Source organism: Galendromus occidentalis, unplaced genomic scaffold (assembly GCF_000255335.2).
Source record: "Galendromus occidentalis unplaced genomic scaffold, Mocc_1.1 scf7180000077547, whole genome shotgun sequence".
NCBI classification, from domain to species: domain Eukaryota; kingdom Metazoa; phylum Arthropoda; class Arachnida; order Mesostigmata; family Phytoseiidae; genus Galendromus; species Galendromus occidentalis.
The window spans coordinates 120,595-135,530 of record NW_003805535.1 but is presented as its reverse complement, the minus strand read 5'-3'; the positions used below and the strand labels follow the sequence as shown (position 1 = coordinate 135,530).

At 50.8% G+C, this 14,936-nt stretch overlaps 2 protein-coding genes across 2 annotated transcripts; one reads left to right on the top strand and one right to left on the bottom strand.

Moving 5' to 3' along the window:
• Positions 1 to 249: 249 nt before the first annotated feature.
• Positions 250 to 3,149, bottom strand: LOC100908617 (F-actin-capping protein subunit beta isoforms 1 and 2). Its single transcript, XM_003748629.1, has 5 exons — positions 3,049 to 3,149; positions 1,805 to 2,016; positions 1,452 to 1,647; positions 1,163 to 1,345; positions 250 to 1,072 (listed from the first exon to the last, which is right to left on the bottom strand). The coding sequence occupies exons 1-5, from the start codon at positions 3,052 to 3,054 to the stop codon at positions 827 to 829; spliced, it is 843 nt and encodes a 280-aa protein (XP_003748677.1). The 5' UTR covers positions 3,055 to 3,149; the 3' UTR covers positions 250 to 826.
• Positions 3,150 to 13,571: 10,422 nt separating this feature from the next.
• On the top strand, positions 13,572 to 14,213 carry LOC108864956 (uncharacterized). Its single transcript, XM_018641503.1, has 2 exons — positions 13,572 to 13,922; positions 14,040 to 14,213. Exons 1-2 carry the CDS (start codon positions 13,572 to 13,574, stop codon positions 14,211 to 14,213), a joined length of 525 nt encoding a protein of 174 aa, XP_018497019.1.
• Positions 14,214 to 14,936: the final 723 nt, after the last annotated feature.

Below are 14,936 nucleotides of genomic sequence, written 5' to 3'. Positions count from 1 at the left end.
CTGGAATATGACAGAAGTCGGCCTTCCACGACACCCGTGGACCTGCGGGGAGTCCCACATGAAGGGACGTGCGCTTCGTTTCATTGCCCGATCATCAGTTCATTCCTACCACGTGTTTTGCTTCGCAGAATGTAAGCGAGCGCGTCTCCTTCTCGGAACCGGCTTCCTTTCAGCTCCTCGTTGCTCCTAATCGCACTCAATCGACTTTCATCTGACGGTTTATCTGCTTCGAAAAAAAACCGATCCGAATTGAAGCGCCGAGCGCGCATAAATGTCGCTCCATGTGAAGATTTATTTGCGTTCTGTGTGCGCCTCTCATATACAATAGTCTCGTTACGCAAAGTTCAGAGGGCTCTACGGGGCGCAGGACTTCATTCGAATGATCCGCGTGCTAGGTACGTCTGAATCGTTGCGTTCCTTCCTCGTCCGCCAGGTCACTCGTAACCAAACGCACTGTTCATCCGTAGCTTTAAATTGTGATTTTGAAGGATTTCCGTGAAACATGTATCCCTCACGATCGACATTATGATGTTCACTTTCCAGCTTCGTTCGCCAATTTTTCTTCCTCGCCACAGGATCCCGCTCATGTTCGCTGCGTAAAGTTCCCGTGAAAAACATGTCCTCGGTCTTGGAAGAGTGAATATACGAAAATAGCTTCGATCCGATCGGTCTTGATCTACCCCAGTATCTCTCAATTTAGATATTTTCCATTTTTCATGGAATGAGCCAAGCCGAGGCAGGAGAGCACAAGCAATCAATCCTGATGGAATCAGAAGCTGAACCTTGGTCAGAAGACTATTCCTTCGCCCGGGACCGTCGACTGCATTCAGGTGTCTGCTGACGGAGCCGATTTGTGGCGATTAGTTAAAGCTTTCTCCAGTGCTTTGAGGTGCTCCGATTTCTTCTGATCGTCTTCGACGCCGTCCTTGCATCGCAGCCCGTTAACGACGTTCAACGTTTTGCTGAAGTAGATCTCGCTGAGACTGACTTTGATCTTGTTTTCAGCTTCCTCGATCATTTTCCCGATGTTCACGATATGGGGATTGATGTCCGTCACCTGCATATCTTGTTCCTGGGAGAGAGACAGGGGAAATAATAAGATCGGAGATCGGGGGACTTCCCGAGGGGAATTGTGTTTTGAATTTTTGAACAGAGTACTCACGAACTGTCGCATGAGCGATCCACCGAGAGAAACGGTACCGGAGGCGGGGAACATCGTCTTTAGCCAGAGCATCACGGTTGACGTCAACTTGTAGTGAGCGTTTTTGCCGGACGATTTCTCTTGGACTTCAATGACATGAATCGAGTCCCAAGAACCTTGAATTTTCCCGGAATTGTCTCCGCCCTGTGGAAAGAGAGGATCAGATCCCGAACCAATGACGACGTTGTCTTTCCGAATCCCGAGCGCTCCATCTGGGGCTGCTCCACGAGAGCAGAAATGGTTCCTTTACCTTTTTGATGAGCACGACTCCAGCGAAGCCGTTCCCCGAAAGCTCCCACAAGTAAACAGAGGACACTCCACCTTCGTAATAGAGCTGTCTGTATTGCTCAAAGACTTGATTAGCCTCCTCCTCGAGGCGTCGAAGTCTGTCCGTCGGGACCGCTCCGTCTTCGAGCGGAGGATCGTACCGATTGCTCCAAGGAGATCTGTGGGGCACGAGAATATCTACTGTAGGAGAACTGCGTCAGGGAGGATGACTCCCAGAGCTGTCTCTTGGCGGCGCTGACGGCCTGGTTGCCGTGGTTGGCATTGAGCACTAAGAGACCTAGCGAGATTCCGATCCGGTCTAGCGAAGCTCCTCACCTGTACGAATCCCCATCTCTGTTGTAGTCGCATAGAAGATATTCCTTGCCGACCAGATTATCTCGAGCGACTTTCAGCGGTTGATCTATCGACGATAGAAGATCTTCGCATAGGCCCGGCACCAAGTCAACCAATTCGCCCAAGCTGGTGTCGATTCTCTCTGGCGGAAGACGTCGCATGAGATCCAGCGCCGCATCCAATTGCGCATCGGTCTGGAAACGGAATGATAGATTTTCCGTAGATCAGAACCTACGCGAGGTTCATCGCAATCGCGGAGCATTCCCGAGTCAGGATTGGAATAGGGTTGAATAAATTCGTTGGCGAGCGGTCGGATTTTTCGCCATCGCATCTCTCGGCTCAGACGGGAAAAACGCGCTCCGGATTCCTAAACAGAGAATCGCGCGATTCATCCGTGTCAGCGGTGATCCCAGCAGGAACCTAGAGTGACTTGACCATGAAGATTGTTCAGCGAGGCCTAACATGTGAGTCGTTGCCAGGTCATAACTTTGTTAGTCACTTTTGCGGAGTCCGCTCTCTGGCGGGGTCTATGAGTCTCGACTTAAAGGATAGAACGTGAAGCCACCATGATGTCATTCCTCAAAGAGATTCCGGGAGAAGACTTTGGAGAAGTATGAAGACCTCTGTCAGCACAACGGGCCGTAGACTGCCTCCGCGTCCCGGGAGCATGGACGGCGTGCCAATTCATCGTCGTGATGACGAACAGGCCGAAAGAGCCTTCTATGGGAACTTTGATCCGCTCTGGCCTTCTCAGAAGAAGCCGTCGACAACCTTGGAGTAGTTTCGGACTAGGAGTCTCACGTCACCTGGATCGGGACTGATGGTACCGTCCGTCAATCGTGGATCCGGATGATCCGATGATGGGAATGTACGGAAGAATCAAAGGGAATCCCTAGGGGATCTAAATATCTCCTTGGGGGAGTTCTACTCCCATTGGGGTGTCAAAAGTCAGCTCCCCGTCTGACGCGGGAGGCTCCATCGTCTCGGAGTCCGCAAACCAATCTGCCGGATGGCAGTTGAGTCGATGGAGGCAGGATGTCTGACAATCACAGGCTCCGTTTCGTCGAGAGCCTATGCAATCGCAGATTCCCGATACCGATGTTCTAGGACTTTGCCGGCTTCTGAGCGAGCACGGATCGAGGTACGGCAGATGTTAATGATCGCGCCTTTCTGAGATACCAAATATGTCGAGGAACATACGAAGGATCACTGATAACTTGACTCACCGACATGACAGGCTTCTCAATGGAATTCAGTAGCTGTCAGTCTCATTCATCATACTGCTGTCTGTTTCCAGAGTCTGTTTACGGACGGCGCTTTACGAAGCGGTGGCAGCAGCAACACACACCTCCTCTGTGTATGTGTGTCCTGGTTTTCGGCGCCATATCGGCCAATACGCAGTCTCTGGTCGACAAGCGCCCGTATTCGAGCGTCGATCGGCTCCTCGAGAGTGGAGCAATCTCAGGAGAAAACTTTGGGGGTTGTCATGCTCGTTGACGTCAGAAAACGTCGGAGAATTTTCGGATAACTTTCGAAGTAATGCCAGGCCCGTGAGCCTGTAGCAGACAACTCTTCGTTGCCGCGAAATTCGAAAGCCGCGGCATTCGAAAACCGCGAGCGCAATAGACTTGATTGTGTCGTCCTCTCGAACGCGCTCATGCGGTTTCTTTCACCCATTCTCCGACAATAGGGGACAGAGCAAGACTTTTATCCTCGATCTCATCACGAGGAATATTCTTTGGGGAAGTGTTCTTCTAGTGGGCCGAAGCTCTCGATTCCGCTCTGAAGTTCGCCCGCAGGTTCGTACATAATCGGCTCATAAGGGAGCTTGCCCATGCTTGCTCGGTGGATCAGTATGGAGACTTCCTAGACGTCGACCATCCCGCTTTCCTCTGTTTCCCATCAACCGAGCACCGCGCCAGGCGAGGTTTGAAATTCCGAGACCGGGAGGCGCATATGTATGTTATGCGCGACCTTTCCGTTTCATCCCTCAGGGCATCGGGCCATGTCGATGGGTCTATCCCTCATCGTGCCTTCCTTCTATTCGCATGACTTTTCCGAATCGATAGTTTCTCCCCGTCGAGCCCGGCGTCAATCGAGCGTGGATCAGAAAAGTTTTCCTCATTGGTTCCTACCCGGTGAGGGGGAGTGATGCAGGTGAAGCTTCTCCTCCTAACTCCGACTATCGCTCGCTTCGTTGAGATTCCGGATCACATCCGCTCGCCTCGGCTCTTTTTTTCGAGCGACGAATTCATTCGCATTGTCGCCTTTTCTGCCTTCTCTTCAGCTGGATTTCTCTCCACCGACGAGATCAGAGGCATCATCAAGCTTTCGAATCAATAATTCGCATGGGAGATACTTCCGGCAATGCCGCAGCAGCCCTCGAATCATCATCGAATGCCAACGGCCTCGCATGTGATAACGATTTTTATTGAGTCGATCACCCCAATGTGGAACCGATCACCTCCATCGAGACGTCAATCACCCAGAGTCGCGATTCTCCCCAATATTTTGAAATCAAATTGAAGTATCACTGCTACCCAGGCGATAGCAAAACCTAGAAATCGAACAAAGCTAGAAAGGTTGTTAGTGAACACCGCGACTGTGAGAACATCTAGTTCTTCGCGGTACCGAAAAGCCTCGAATTCTGGCGATAGTCCAAATCGTAATCGCCTCGATAGATGGAATTCTGCTCGCATGCTCGTTGAGGCAAGAATGGAGCTTCTCCTCGCTAAGTCTAGCAGATGGAGTCCGGCGCTTGCAGCGTGCAAGCAGAGTGTCCATTGATAAAGAGCGGAATCAGTGAGTCCCGTCAAACAGGAGATGTAAAATATCATGTCCGTTAAAAATTTCAAATAACCAATGCCAAGGATTTTCGAAAAGTCCGAGTTCGTTCTCCGTATGCCATCTCGAACCTCCCATTTAGCAGATGGGCTCAAGTTCTTGTTCGCGAGAATCAATTCCAGGATCTCTAAGTTCTGACGGGTCAGGGTGATGACGATGTCCGCGTATATCACATAAAGGGCAGCCAAGGTCCACACCGCGTGGATTGAACCAATCGAGACTACAATTAGAGAAGTCTGCCCGATGAAGAGTACATTGAGTTTAAGAACTTCCGCTACGGTAAGAAAGGTCGCGCAAAGAAGGGGCAGGATCATGTCTCGCAGACGCTTGTCATTAGGCTGCAGGAGCTTCTGAATAGCTACGCGTCCTGTCGAAAGGACGATCAGCGCATAGAGGCCCGAGAGTATGAAGAGAAAGTAACCAAGAAGATTCGTGACATCAGCGACGCCGAGACTCATACCGGTGGAGGCTGTCCGTGAAACGAGAGTTGCGATTGAGGGAGCGTACGCCACGCACCTCAGAACCAGCAGAAGCTTCTGTACTCTACGCATTGGAAGCTCTTGGTCGATTCCGATCTCCAATCCATGCGCTGAACACGCGAGACGGAAAACCGTGTTGGTGAACGTTCCGGAGGCTCGTACAGCGGCTGCTCGGCATACCGTGATCGATTCAGCGGATTCCATGATGGTGAGTGGCTCATCGGATTCCTCGAGGGGAGCCCGCGAGGTCAATTTGACTTCATAAGGGTGTACGGACCATCGATGCGGAGCCTGTCCGCGCGAGGAATCCGAGTGACACAATGAGACCCTCCCGGCGAGGTGAGAAGTCAAGGGAGGGCGTTTTACTCGACAGTTCTCGCTCAAGAGGACTTCGCAAGAGAAGAAGGCTTCGATGACAAAGCACTTACCCGAGCATGCTACGGCCTCGAATTACTATCATCGATCGCGCCAAAGCAGCTGAAGCTGATTATGGCTGAGGCAGAAGCTCTCAACGGCTGGCCCGACCCCAGCATGAGGGCTCCGATACAGGACGAAGTCGCTTTTATCTCACTCGGGTTGCTCGTTCAAGAGGTTGGAAAATCGATTCTTCCATCACGGATAACTTCAAATTCGATCGGATCACTTCGAGGTATCAAAACTGGATGATATTTCACCTGGGAGACCTGATGAAATGATATCACATCTCTGCGGTGCTTGCGTATGAGGAACTTTACCTAGGAGGATCCCTATTTCCTCTACGGGTGAGCCTCCCTGTCATGCGATTGGGGAGGGTGTACCCGTCTGGGTAAAAATGTGGTATGTATTTAGGCCAAATTAGCTTGCTGGATCAGATGGAAATCATCAGAAGATAGACTCGAGCAGAGGGGGACATCAATCTCCACCTGTCTCGGCAGCTAGAAGTCGAGCCAGTCGAGCCAAATGCGAGAATTCGCGGCGTTTTCGGTTTCCCGAACACTGAAGGGGTGTGTTGAAGGCGTTGGCTGGCTGTGCTGCGGTCGACACCGGGCGAATTGGAGCCTTTTTCGGATTCTCCCTTCAAGAGAGCAGGAATCCTCCTTTAGGTTGCAATCCAATGGATTCCGAGCGAGTTTCCGAACATCGAAAGTCTGGAGGTTGATATCATCGGATACCCACGTGAGTCGATGGAAACTCGATTAGGTTCATGACCTGCACGATTCTATGACAGGTCTCTGACACGAATTAGGTCGGATGATGGAGTTCGCGCTTTATGAGCGCTCTCCACCTTCCCCTCTATTAGGATCGATTCCTCGAGTGGATCAGGGTTTTGACGACTACTTTGAGCTTGATGCTGATTGACACGGGTCTGACCTAGATGAGAATTCGCTCTGAGCGGAACACAAGCTCTCGATAGCCTATAGGCATGTTCGATCAATGACTTCTCGACTTCCTCGGGATGTTGCAATCAAAGAAGGATCCAGACAAGCGCGAACCTTCCCCCCTTAAGCGTTCTCCTCGGAGTCTCGTAGTGAAAATTCTTGATAATCTGAATAGGAGCGGAGGACTAACCTACATCGTATGGGAAGAAATGCTCATGCCTGAAAACAGCCCGGGAACCCCACGGAACCGGGAATTCTGCCATTTGAGTCCACGAGTGCACATAGCGCGGGGGACTCGTTTTGTTACCGATGAAGGGGTTTGACTCCATGTAGGAATCCGGAGAGCGACTCGAATCTGTGCGAGTATCGGAAGAGTAAGGGGTCGGAGCGATTACCCTCTGGATCGAGAATTCCTGGTTCCGCCACTGCTCGACTTGGTTCTTCAAAGGGGTTCATTTCGAGAGCGGGTCGCGTCCAGGATCCCGGCCAGAAGACGCACTTGGATTCGAAAACCACCGGAACATTCCAGAACGTGAGATCGGGTTCGGCCGAGCTGTTCATTTTCTGTACAATCTTGTGATCGAATTGCAATACGACCGCCGCGGTTGTGACCACGAACAGCCCGAAGCTGATGAAACCATCCAAGCTAAGCGTGAAACGCGATACGCGAAGAGGGTACCGCTCTTCTCGGAATCGGGAGATCGCTGTGACTTCAATCTGAATTCCTGGTTTCTGCATCCCCGGCGTCATTTCGAGCAGTCTCATTAGGTGATTTTCCGTTTCCAGGGGTCGCGACCTGAGCTGAGGACCTTTCTGGGCGGTATAGAAAAGCTCCGGTACGAATGACGCCATGCATCCCATTATGAGGAACTCGTCGTGACGATGCCGGGCGTCGCCTTGCTGGACGTAGACAGCTGACACGAGAAGCTGAACGTACTGCAGGGACACGGGGATGTCGAACAGAGCATTGACGGTTTGGATCCTCTCCCGAATCCTCCATTTATCGAATTCTAGACGGGCCCAGGTCACTTCTTGCGTCTGCTGTTACAAACCCGAAGGTTTGCGTGGGTTGACGGAAGTCGAGAGACGACGAGGAAATCCGCTGGAGAAAGGTCTCCCGGGACACCGCGGTCGCAGGGGATTCCGGACGTGCTGGTCCGCTGAAGGCAACTTTGTGTGTGTCTCCGCGCACGACAGTCTCCGTTGGAGGGCTGCCGTCGGGGAAAGGGGGAAAGCCCTGCGAGGGCAACGAAGACCGGAGAGACTCTCATTTATTGGTACCAAAGATTAGAAATGGCCGAGCTCCTCACATTCTCGCTCATCTCTAGACAGCCTCCTCGTATCACATGCTCGAGTAATGAGGCGAGACTTCGCACACTTTCGCCACGACAGATCTCGGTAAGAGAGCGCGGAGGTGTAAAACCTTAGGCCAAGCATCCGGTCATTCATGGTAGAATTTTAGTATCGCGGGAACCTCGCCCAAAGAGAGTCCCTCGCGGAACTTAACGAGCTCCACAAAATCCCAGGCGAGATTTTGGAGGCGTTGGAAGGCACGGAGTCTCATCTCCCAGGGATCGACAAAAATCAGTTCTTCTCCCATATTTAGGCAACCGATGGTGATGCAGGAGAAAGAGCCGTCAGGCTCGATTCCTATCGATAAGCCTGATCGAGTACACATTTCAAACACAGTACTCCCGAGGAGGGTTGCTCCGGTATTTATATTTGCTCACCTTCATCTTCTGACAACAATATCGTCGTCACATTCAGGCAATTCGTGAGGAGCTGAGACCAGAGGATCGTTCTCAGCAGCTGCGCATAGTAAATGTTTTGGGACAATCCGCTGGAGACAACAGTGGCTAGAAACTCGCACACCATCAGTCTCATATACAGATTGACCGCATCATCGTCTATCCGAGACTGTGTTTCTTCTATTACGATCTTCTTTGACGAAAATGGATCCAGCGTCGCATCCTCGTCAACAAGACGGCCTCATGCGGGACTTCCGTGTGTTCTTCATTCCACTACGGCGGCCTGCCTCGGTGCCCGCAGCGGATAACTACGATCAAGGCCGCTGATCACTTGAATGAACAAGCACGATCGGCGATAATTGGCTGCTCCGATTATCATACGAGTCGTTGACCCGCTCACCGTGTCGACGCTTCTTCCATATTCCCGAATCCTTTCTGAGAGGATACAGACGTGCGAATATAGCGCATTTTGAGGAGCTCATCGAATACGAGAGCAGCGAATATCCTGAACTGTGATTTCTCCAAAACCTCGTCATATCCTCGAGTCCATCGTGATTCATGATGGATGATATGACGAACGAGAAGTTTTCCTTGAGGATTCCTACTTCTCAGAGCGGCGCGACGCTAGCCCGAGAAGTCCACACAGCCAAAGAAATCAATCAATCTATAGGATTCGAGTTTGGAGGAAGGCATCCGCATGCTCGAAGGAAAAACTTGATGCCTGACGGTGGTTCGTTTTTACATTCTCTAGTGACTAGTAATATGATTCGAATGCTTCCCTCCAAGGAATGCCTTTTCCTTGTCCTCCTCTCTTGGCCCCGCCTAGGGAATCCGCTACGCCTTTAATCGTGGGAACGTAATGGGCACATATTGAATAGCTTCAACCTCGGTGACGGAGTTGAACGCCGGCAATCGAGACGTCACCCCGTCTCCCGGACGGAATGCGATTAAAGCATGAGACAGACGGAGGTGTCCCCGAAGCGTCACTCAGCGGGACGTAAGCGCCTCAAGCCTATCCCACAAATCAATCCCGCCATGATGATGATATTCAGAGCATTGAATGCTATGAAAATTATCTCCACGTTTTTGAAGCCGATAGCGTGAAAAATCCCTCCGTCACCGAACATATTAAATCTCGAGTATCCCCCGCCGAGAACCGCAATAACTTTCTCCACCTTCTTCTTGATCTTTCGCGGATTTCTCACGAACTCATTTCCTCGCCTCCAGAACGTAACTTCGTTCGGATTCGCATTTCGGAGTGCAGCCGCTAAATGAGCGTGTTTAATCAAATCGTGCTCCAAGATCCGTCTCGTTGTTTCGATATGTTTCTCAAAATTCAGATGTCCAGCGTGACTCTCACGCCTCGCGCAGAGGGACTGAGATTCTTGTGTACCACGAACGAACTCGAACAGTAGTTTGGTGCGTAGGGGTATCAGTTGCAGTTGCATAAGTTCCGGATCATCGCAGACGGTGTGGTATCTTATAAGCCAGGCGAGCCTGGTCCAATTCAACATGCCGCTCGACATAAGAGAAGCAGATTCACATGCAACCTTTAAGTTCGACTCCACGACAGAGGCCTGCTCGACACTCTCCCCGACGAGGCTTACGATGCTGGAATTCCGAAAGCTTCGGAACCATTTGGCACGGTGTCCCATTGTGTCACATGAATTTACCATGCAGTTGGATGGTTGAATCCTTTGTTCATAGGTCGAGGACACAATTTCCCCTTTCAGTGCATTTATCGGGAATTGAATCAACAACGAGATGATGCCAGCGGTCAGGAGCGGTAGACTTGTCAGCCTGCTCGAGCGGATCATCGACCCGAAATCGTTGCCGCTCAGCAGGTGATAGGCGCTCCTCAACGAAGTCGGGGTTGGAAGGAGCGAGCGATTGTACCAAATCGAGAGCACGATAGGCAGAGACAGTATCGAAAACATCGTCAGAGGCAGTTCGAGCTTCAGATGCTGTGGAAGCTGCGAGACAAGTCGTCTTCTCCACGGCAGAGGATTCGCGAGACGAACGGCGACGAAGCTGTATGCGTACACGAAGTCTTTTTGACCCTAAAAGTCATTGATATTGGTCAAATTATCACTTCGTCTATATTTTCCAGAGGAAGTATGTCTTCAGCGGCACTATGCACAGAGAAAACACTCTTCATGCGGTTTGTGAGACTTCGCCGCGCGCCCCGAAGTCAGGCAAGCCACCACAAGCGATTTCAGAATCCATCCTTCTATGATCAGTCCATTTTCATATACACTCACCTGCAAGCAGCTGTTGAGTCGAATCACGCTCTCGTCGGCGTACATCCCATCCAGATCGAGTTTGAAGGCTCCGCTAGCGTTCGAAATATATTCTATGGGTGCGAATGCACTTTCGGCGTCATTCTCGTCAAACTTCTTCACGGAGAGCGGCAACACATTGTTTGCCAAAATATAACCCGATCTCTTGATGACGAAGCTTAAATGCGGAGACCCCTCTGTCTCTGCTAGCTCCCGTAGCAGGATGATTATGAATCGAAAACGATGTACGAAACCCCACCAAGGCAACGCGCGTTCGATTCTCCGGAGCAAGAGATCCTCACCTGTCTCCTCCCTGACTGCTCTGATATGCAGAAGTATACGTTTGTCCAGGTTCAAATTATGGAACAATAGATGATGTTTGTGACAACTCTTATACCCACAGGGATTGGTGATATCGAAGATCTTGTTCCCTTCATGACCAAGAGATATGAGAATCTCTCTATCGTTGAACTTGAGCATCACTGGTTCCTTAGCGAGGTAAACGTGGGCGTCGGGTAGACTCCAGAGAAAAGCAAACGACGCGCGGATCTTAGGCTCGATGTGGAGAACGAAGACCCATGTGAGCGAGGAAACGCCGTGCTTGCGGGAAAGAATCGCCTCACAGATTCTCTTTATCTCCTCGGAGGAGTCAACGAATTTCGAAAGTGGACGACGCTTACCCGGCTTGGCGAGAACGCTTTGCAACGCCAAAAACCGGAGGCAGAGCGTTGCGATGGACGGTACGATCATCACGGGTGAACAGGATCTCGACCCGAGCTACCGCGCAAAAACGTCGTGCCGTGGCTCTCCAGCGTCGACATGCTGCTCGCCGATCAATGAGAGGAGCCTCTGGGGATGGATCTCGCTTTTAATGATGTCCGAGGTGTCATCGGGGGTTTCTCAGGTCTCGAAGTTTCCATCGATCCCCGTCCCATGCTCTCCTCGGCTCTCTAGTGTTTACCAAGCATCTTTAGGTCGAAGGACGCAAACAGTGGATGAGCACTTTGTACGCTGTACGCTGAATGCCAAGTATAAGCCGAATGTACGCCGATTGTACGCCGTGTACGCCCATTGTACGCCGTGTACGCCCATTGTACGCCGTGTACGCCGATTGTACGCCGGTTGTACGGCGATTTCTACGGAGCATTTCTCCGAAGATTCAGTTTTCAGTTTTCAATCGCCTTTATCCAAGGGGGGTTAATTTGTTAGATGACACATCAGGCAAATGACTGACGTTGTCATTCGGGAATGGACGATAAAAGCGTTCCAATCATGGATCATTTGGCCGCGACTCAAGCTGTGAAGCGCCCCGTGTAAGAGCGTCGATTGCGCGTTGGCGCATTGATTGCGCTCTGTCACGTGGGAGGCGACCTGTCCAGTGGGATATCACCCGGACAACAGTTGCATAGCTTCGCTCAATCAACGCGACAGCCATTCCCCCCGGAACTCACAGCCAATGTTGGATGATTTGCAAACTCAATCATAATTATTATGCCCTCAGACCTGGAAGGTTGCCTCAATGTCATATATTCATTATGTTCCCGTTTGAGTCCAGGATAAGGAGAGTGGCCGAAGGCCGCGTTCCACAGGCCTGGTATTCTGATATATAGATATCGTTTATCCGGTTCAAAACTTGGCGATCGAAAATCATCAGCTAATCTTATCGATCAACCGTGCATAAGGTCGAGCTCTCTCAAGGCTTTAGGGCCGTATTCTACATCCGAAATAAGTCCTCGCAGAGAAATCTTCCTGCGTCTTATTTTCCTCTAGTTCTTGTGGATGACGAAGTTGCGCAACTCGCTAATTCGCAACGCATCTCGTAAGCCGAGGAGGATTCTGGAATTCTGGCACTGTAACGATGACCGCGGCCGATCGACCGCAAATGGGTAGATGGGAATCGAAAACTGTCTCATTGATCACAACGAACGGACCTTGCATCGAAAAATGTAAGCGAGGATTCTGAATTCGTGTGGAGCTTTAGTCGTGGTCGTGGACCGTGTTTCACACCATCTTGAGGAGGTGAAAATGTCGAATGTCGACATTCATGTGACGAGATTTGCCGGTACACGTCAACTGGGCCCCGGCGACAACTGGGCCCCGGCGACAACTGGGCCCCGGCGACAACTGGGCCCCGGCGACAACTGGGCCCCAGCGACAACTGGGCCCCAGCGACAACTGGGCCCCAGCGACAAGTGGGCTCCGGCGACCACTGGGCCCCGGCGACAACTGGGCCCCGGCGACAAGTGGGCCCTGGCGACCATTGCGTTCGTTCAAGAGCTTGAGAGCTCCCGAACGAAGTCAGCATCTCTAAAACCTCAGGTCAAATCAGATCTACGTAGAATGAGTCGATGAGATGAATGGTAGGAAAAACACTATTAGCGAGCAATGAAGATCTTTATTCTCGTGATACGATGGTGAATGCGGTCATGAGTAATAATCGAGAATTACGGATTCATCTGGTAAGTGTGAGCGATCCCACGCAACGGTCAGCAACGGTCAACAACGGTCAACGGTCATATCAACGGTCGATTAACCGAATCTCGAAGAATCGTTTCTCTCAACAAACCTGGACTTTTGAAGAAAGGTTTATTTAGAGTCGAATGAGTGGAGTCACGCAAAAAAAATTGCGTTCGACAAATCCAGACCTCTTAAACAAGCTTGCGAAGCTCACGGAAAATGGCATCGAACGTAGTTTCGCAACGTAATAGAGCCAAACTCGCTCACGATGGCCATCTGTACGTTTTCGCCAAAATGAGCAAAGACGGGTCTACGGAATTCTGGCGTTGCCAATTCAAGAATAACTCGACCAAAAAGTGTACAGCCAGGCTCCACAAAGATCTGCAATCCGACGAGCTTACAGTCATTGGAATTCACACCGATATGCCGGACTCCGCTGCCGTCGAAGTTATTCAGAAAAAACGGCATTGAAGCGTCGCGCCGCGGATACAGTCGAGACTCCCCTCCAAATAATTAACAGAATACGGATCTCATCATCAGTGGCGGCACAAGGGTCATTGGAAAGCAATAGGACTCTCTCGAGGATGATACAAAGAACTCGGAACCGGCTCGGTATTCCATCGACGCATTACACCAGCCTCGAAGCGATCGTGATACCAGAGGAATATCGCGTTTACGAAAGTACTCCGGGAAATTTCGAACAATTCCTGCTCGGCGACTCTGGACCGGACGATCCCGAGAGAATTCTGATCTTCGGAAGGTCGAGCACGGCCTCTTGGATTGGGGAAGTCTCGAAGATTTACGTGGATGGGACTTTTAGCTTGGCCCCTGACCTTTTCTCCCAAATATTCCTCATTCTCGCGGAGCGTCCGGAAACTGTGACTCCAATCTGCTACGTACTGATGTCGAATAAGTCCGAAGAAAGCTACTGCAAGGTAAATCATTTCTTCCTGATCCGGGAATCACAGAGAAGTTACCAATGTGATAGTCCAGCCTGTCTCAGCTTCTGTATATTCAAAGTATCATACATATATATTTTCCCTCACTTCCAGATGCTAGACATGCTGACTCTCGGTTGGCCAAACTCCAATCCGCAAGCGATATCCATGGATTACGAGAAAGCTTTAATGAACGCGTTCACAGCGTTCTTCCCCGTCGCACAGATACATGGATGTTTCTTCCATCTAGTCCAAAATATGAAAAACAAGTTCCTGCGCAAGGATTAAGCAGGAAATATCGGAATGAGCCCGATTTCGCGTTGAAAGCGAGAATGATCTCGGCTCTCGCTTTTATAAGACCGGATCGTATGGAAAGCGCGTTGTCAGACCTCCGCGACGAGCTACCCGCGGATCTCCAGCCGGTACTTGATTACTTCGAAGATAATTATATTGGGCGTCTCCAGGTCAGGAACGACGGATCCTTGGGACGTCGAGACGCCACTTTCCCGGTCTCTATGTGGACTGTGTACCAGCGAACACTCCAGGGCGATTCTCGCACTAATAATTACGCCGAAGCAGCACACAGAAGTCTTCAGGGGCAATTTGGGGTTCACCATCCTGGATTGTTGAAGTTCATCGATGGAATCAGGAATGCTCAACGGTCGAAAGATGCGGAGCTGGAAAGATGCATCGCTGGGCACGCCGCTCCAGGAAAGCGAAACAAATATGTCCAGAATGATGCTCGAATCATGCGCGTTCTCAACGGCTTAGATACTCGTACCTTGACGGAAACTCTGCGTGGGATCGCTCACATTTACCTGATGAATCCGTAATTCTCGATTATTACTCATGACCGCATTCACCGTCGTATCACGAGAATAAAGATCTTCATTGCTCGCTAATAGTGTTTTTCCTACCATTCATCTCATCGACTCATTCTACATAGACCTGATTTGGCCTGAGGTTTTAGAGATGCTGACTTCGTTCGGGAGCTCTCAAGCTCTTGAACAA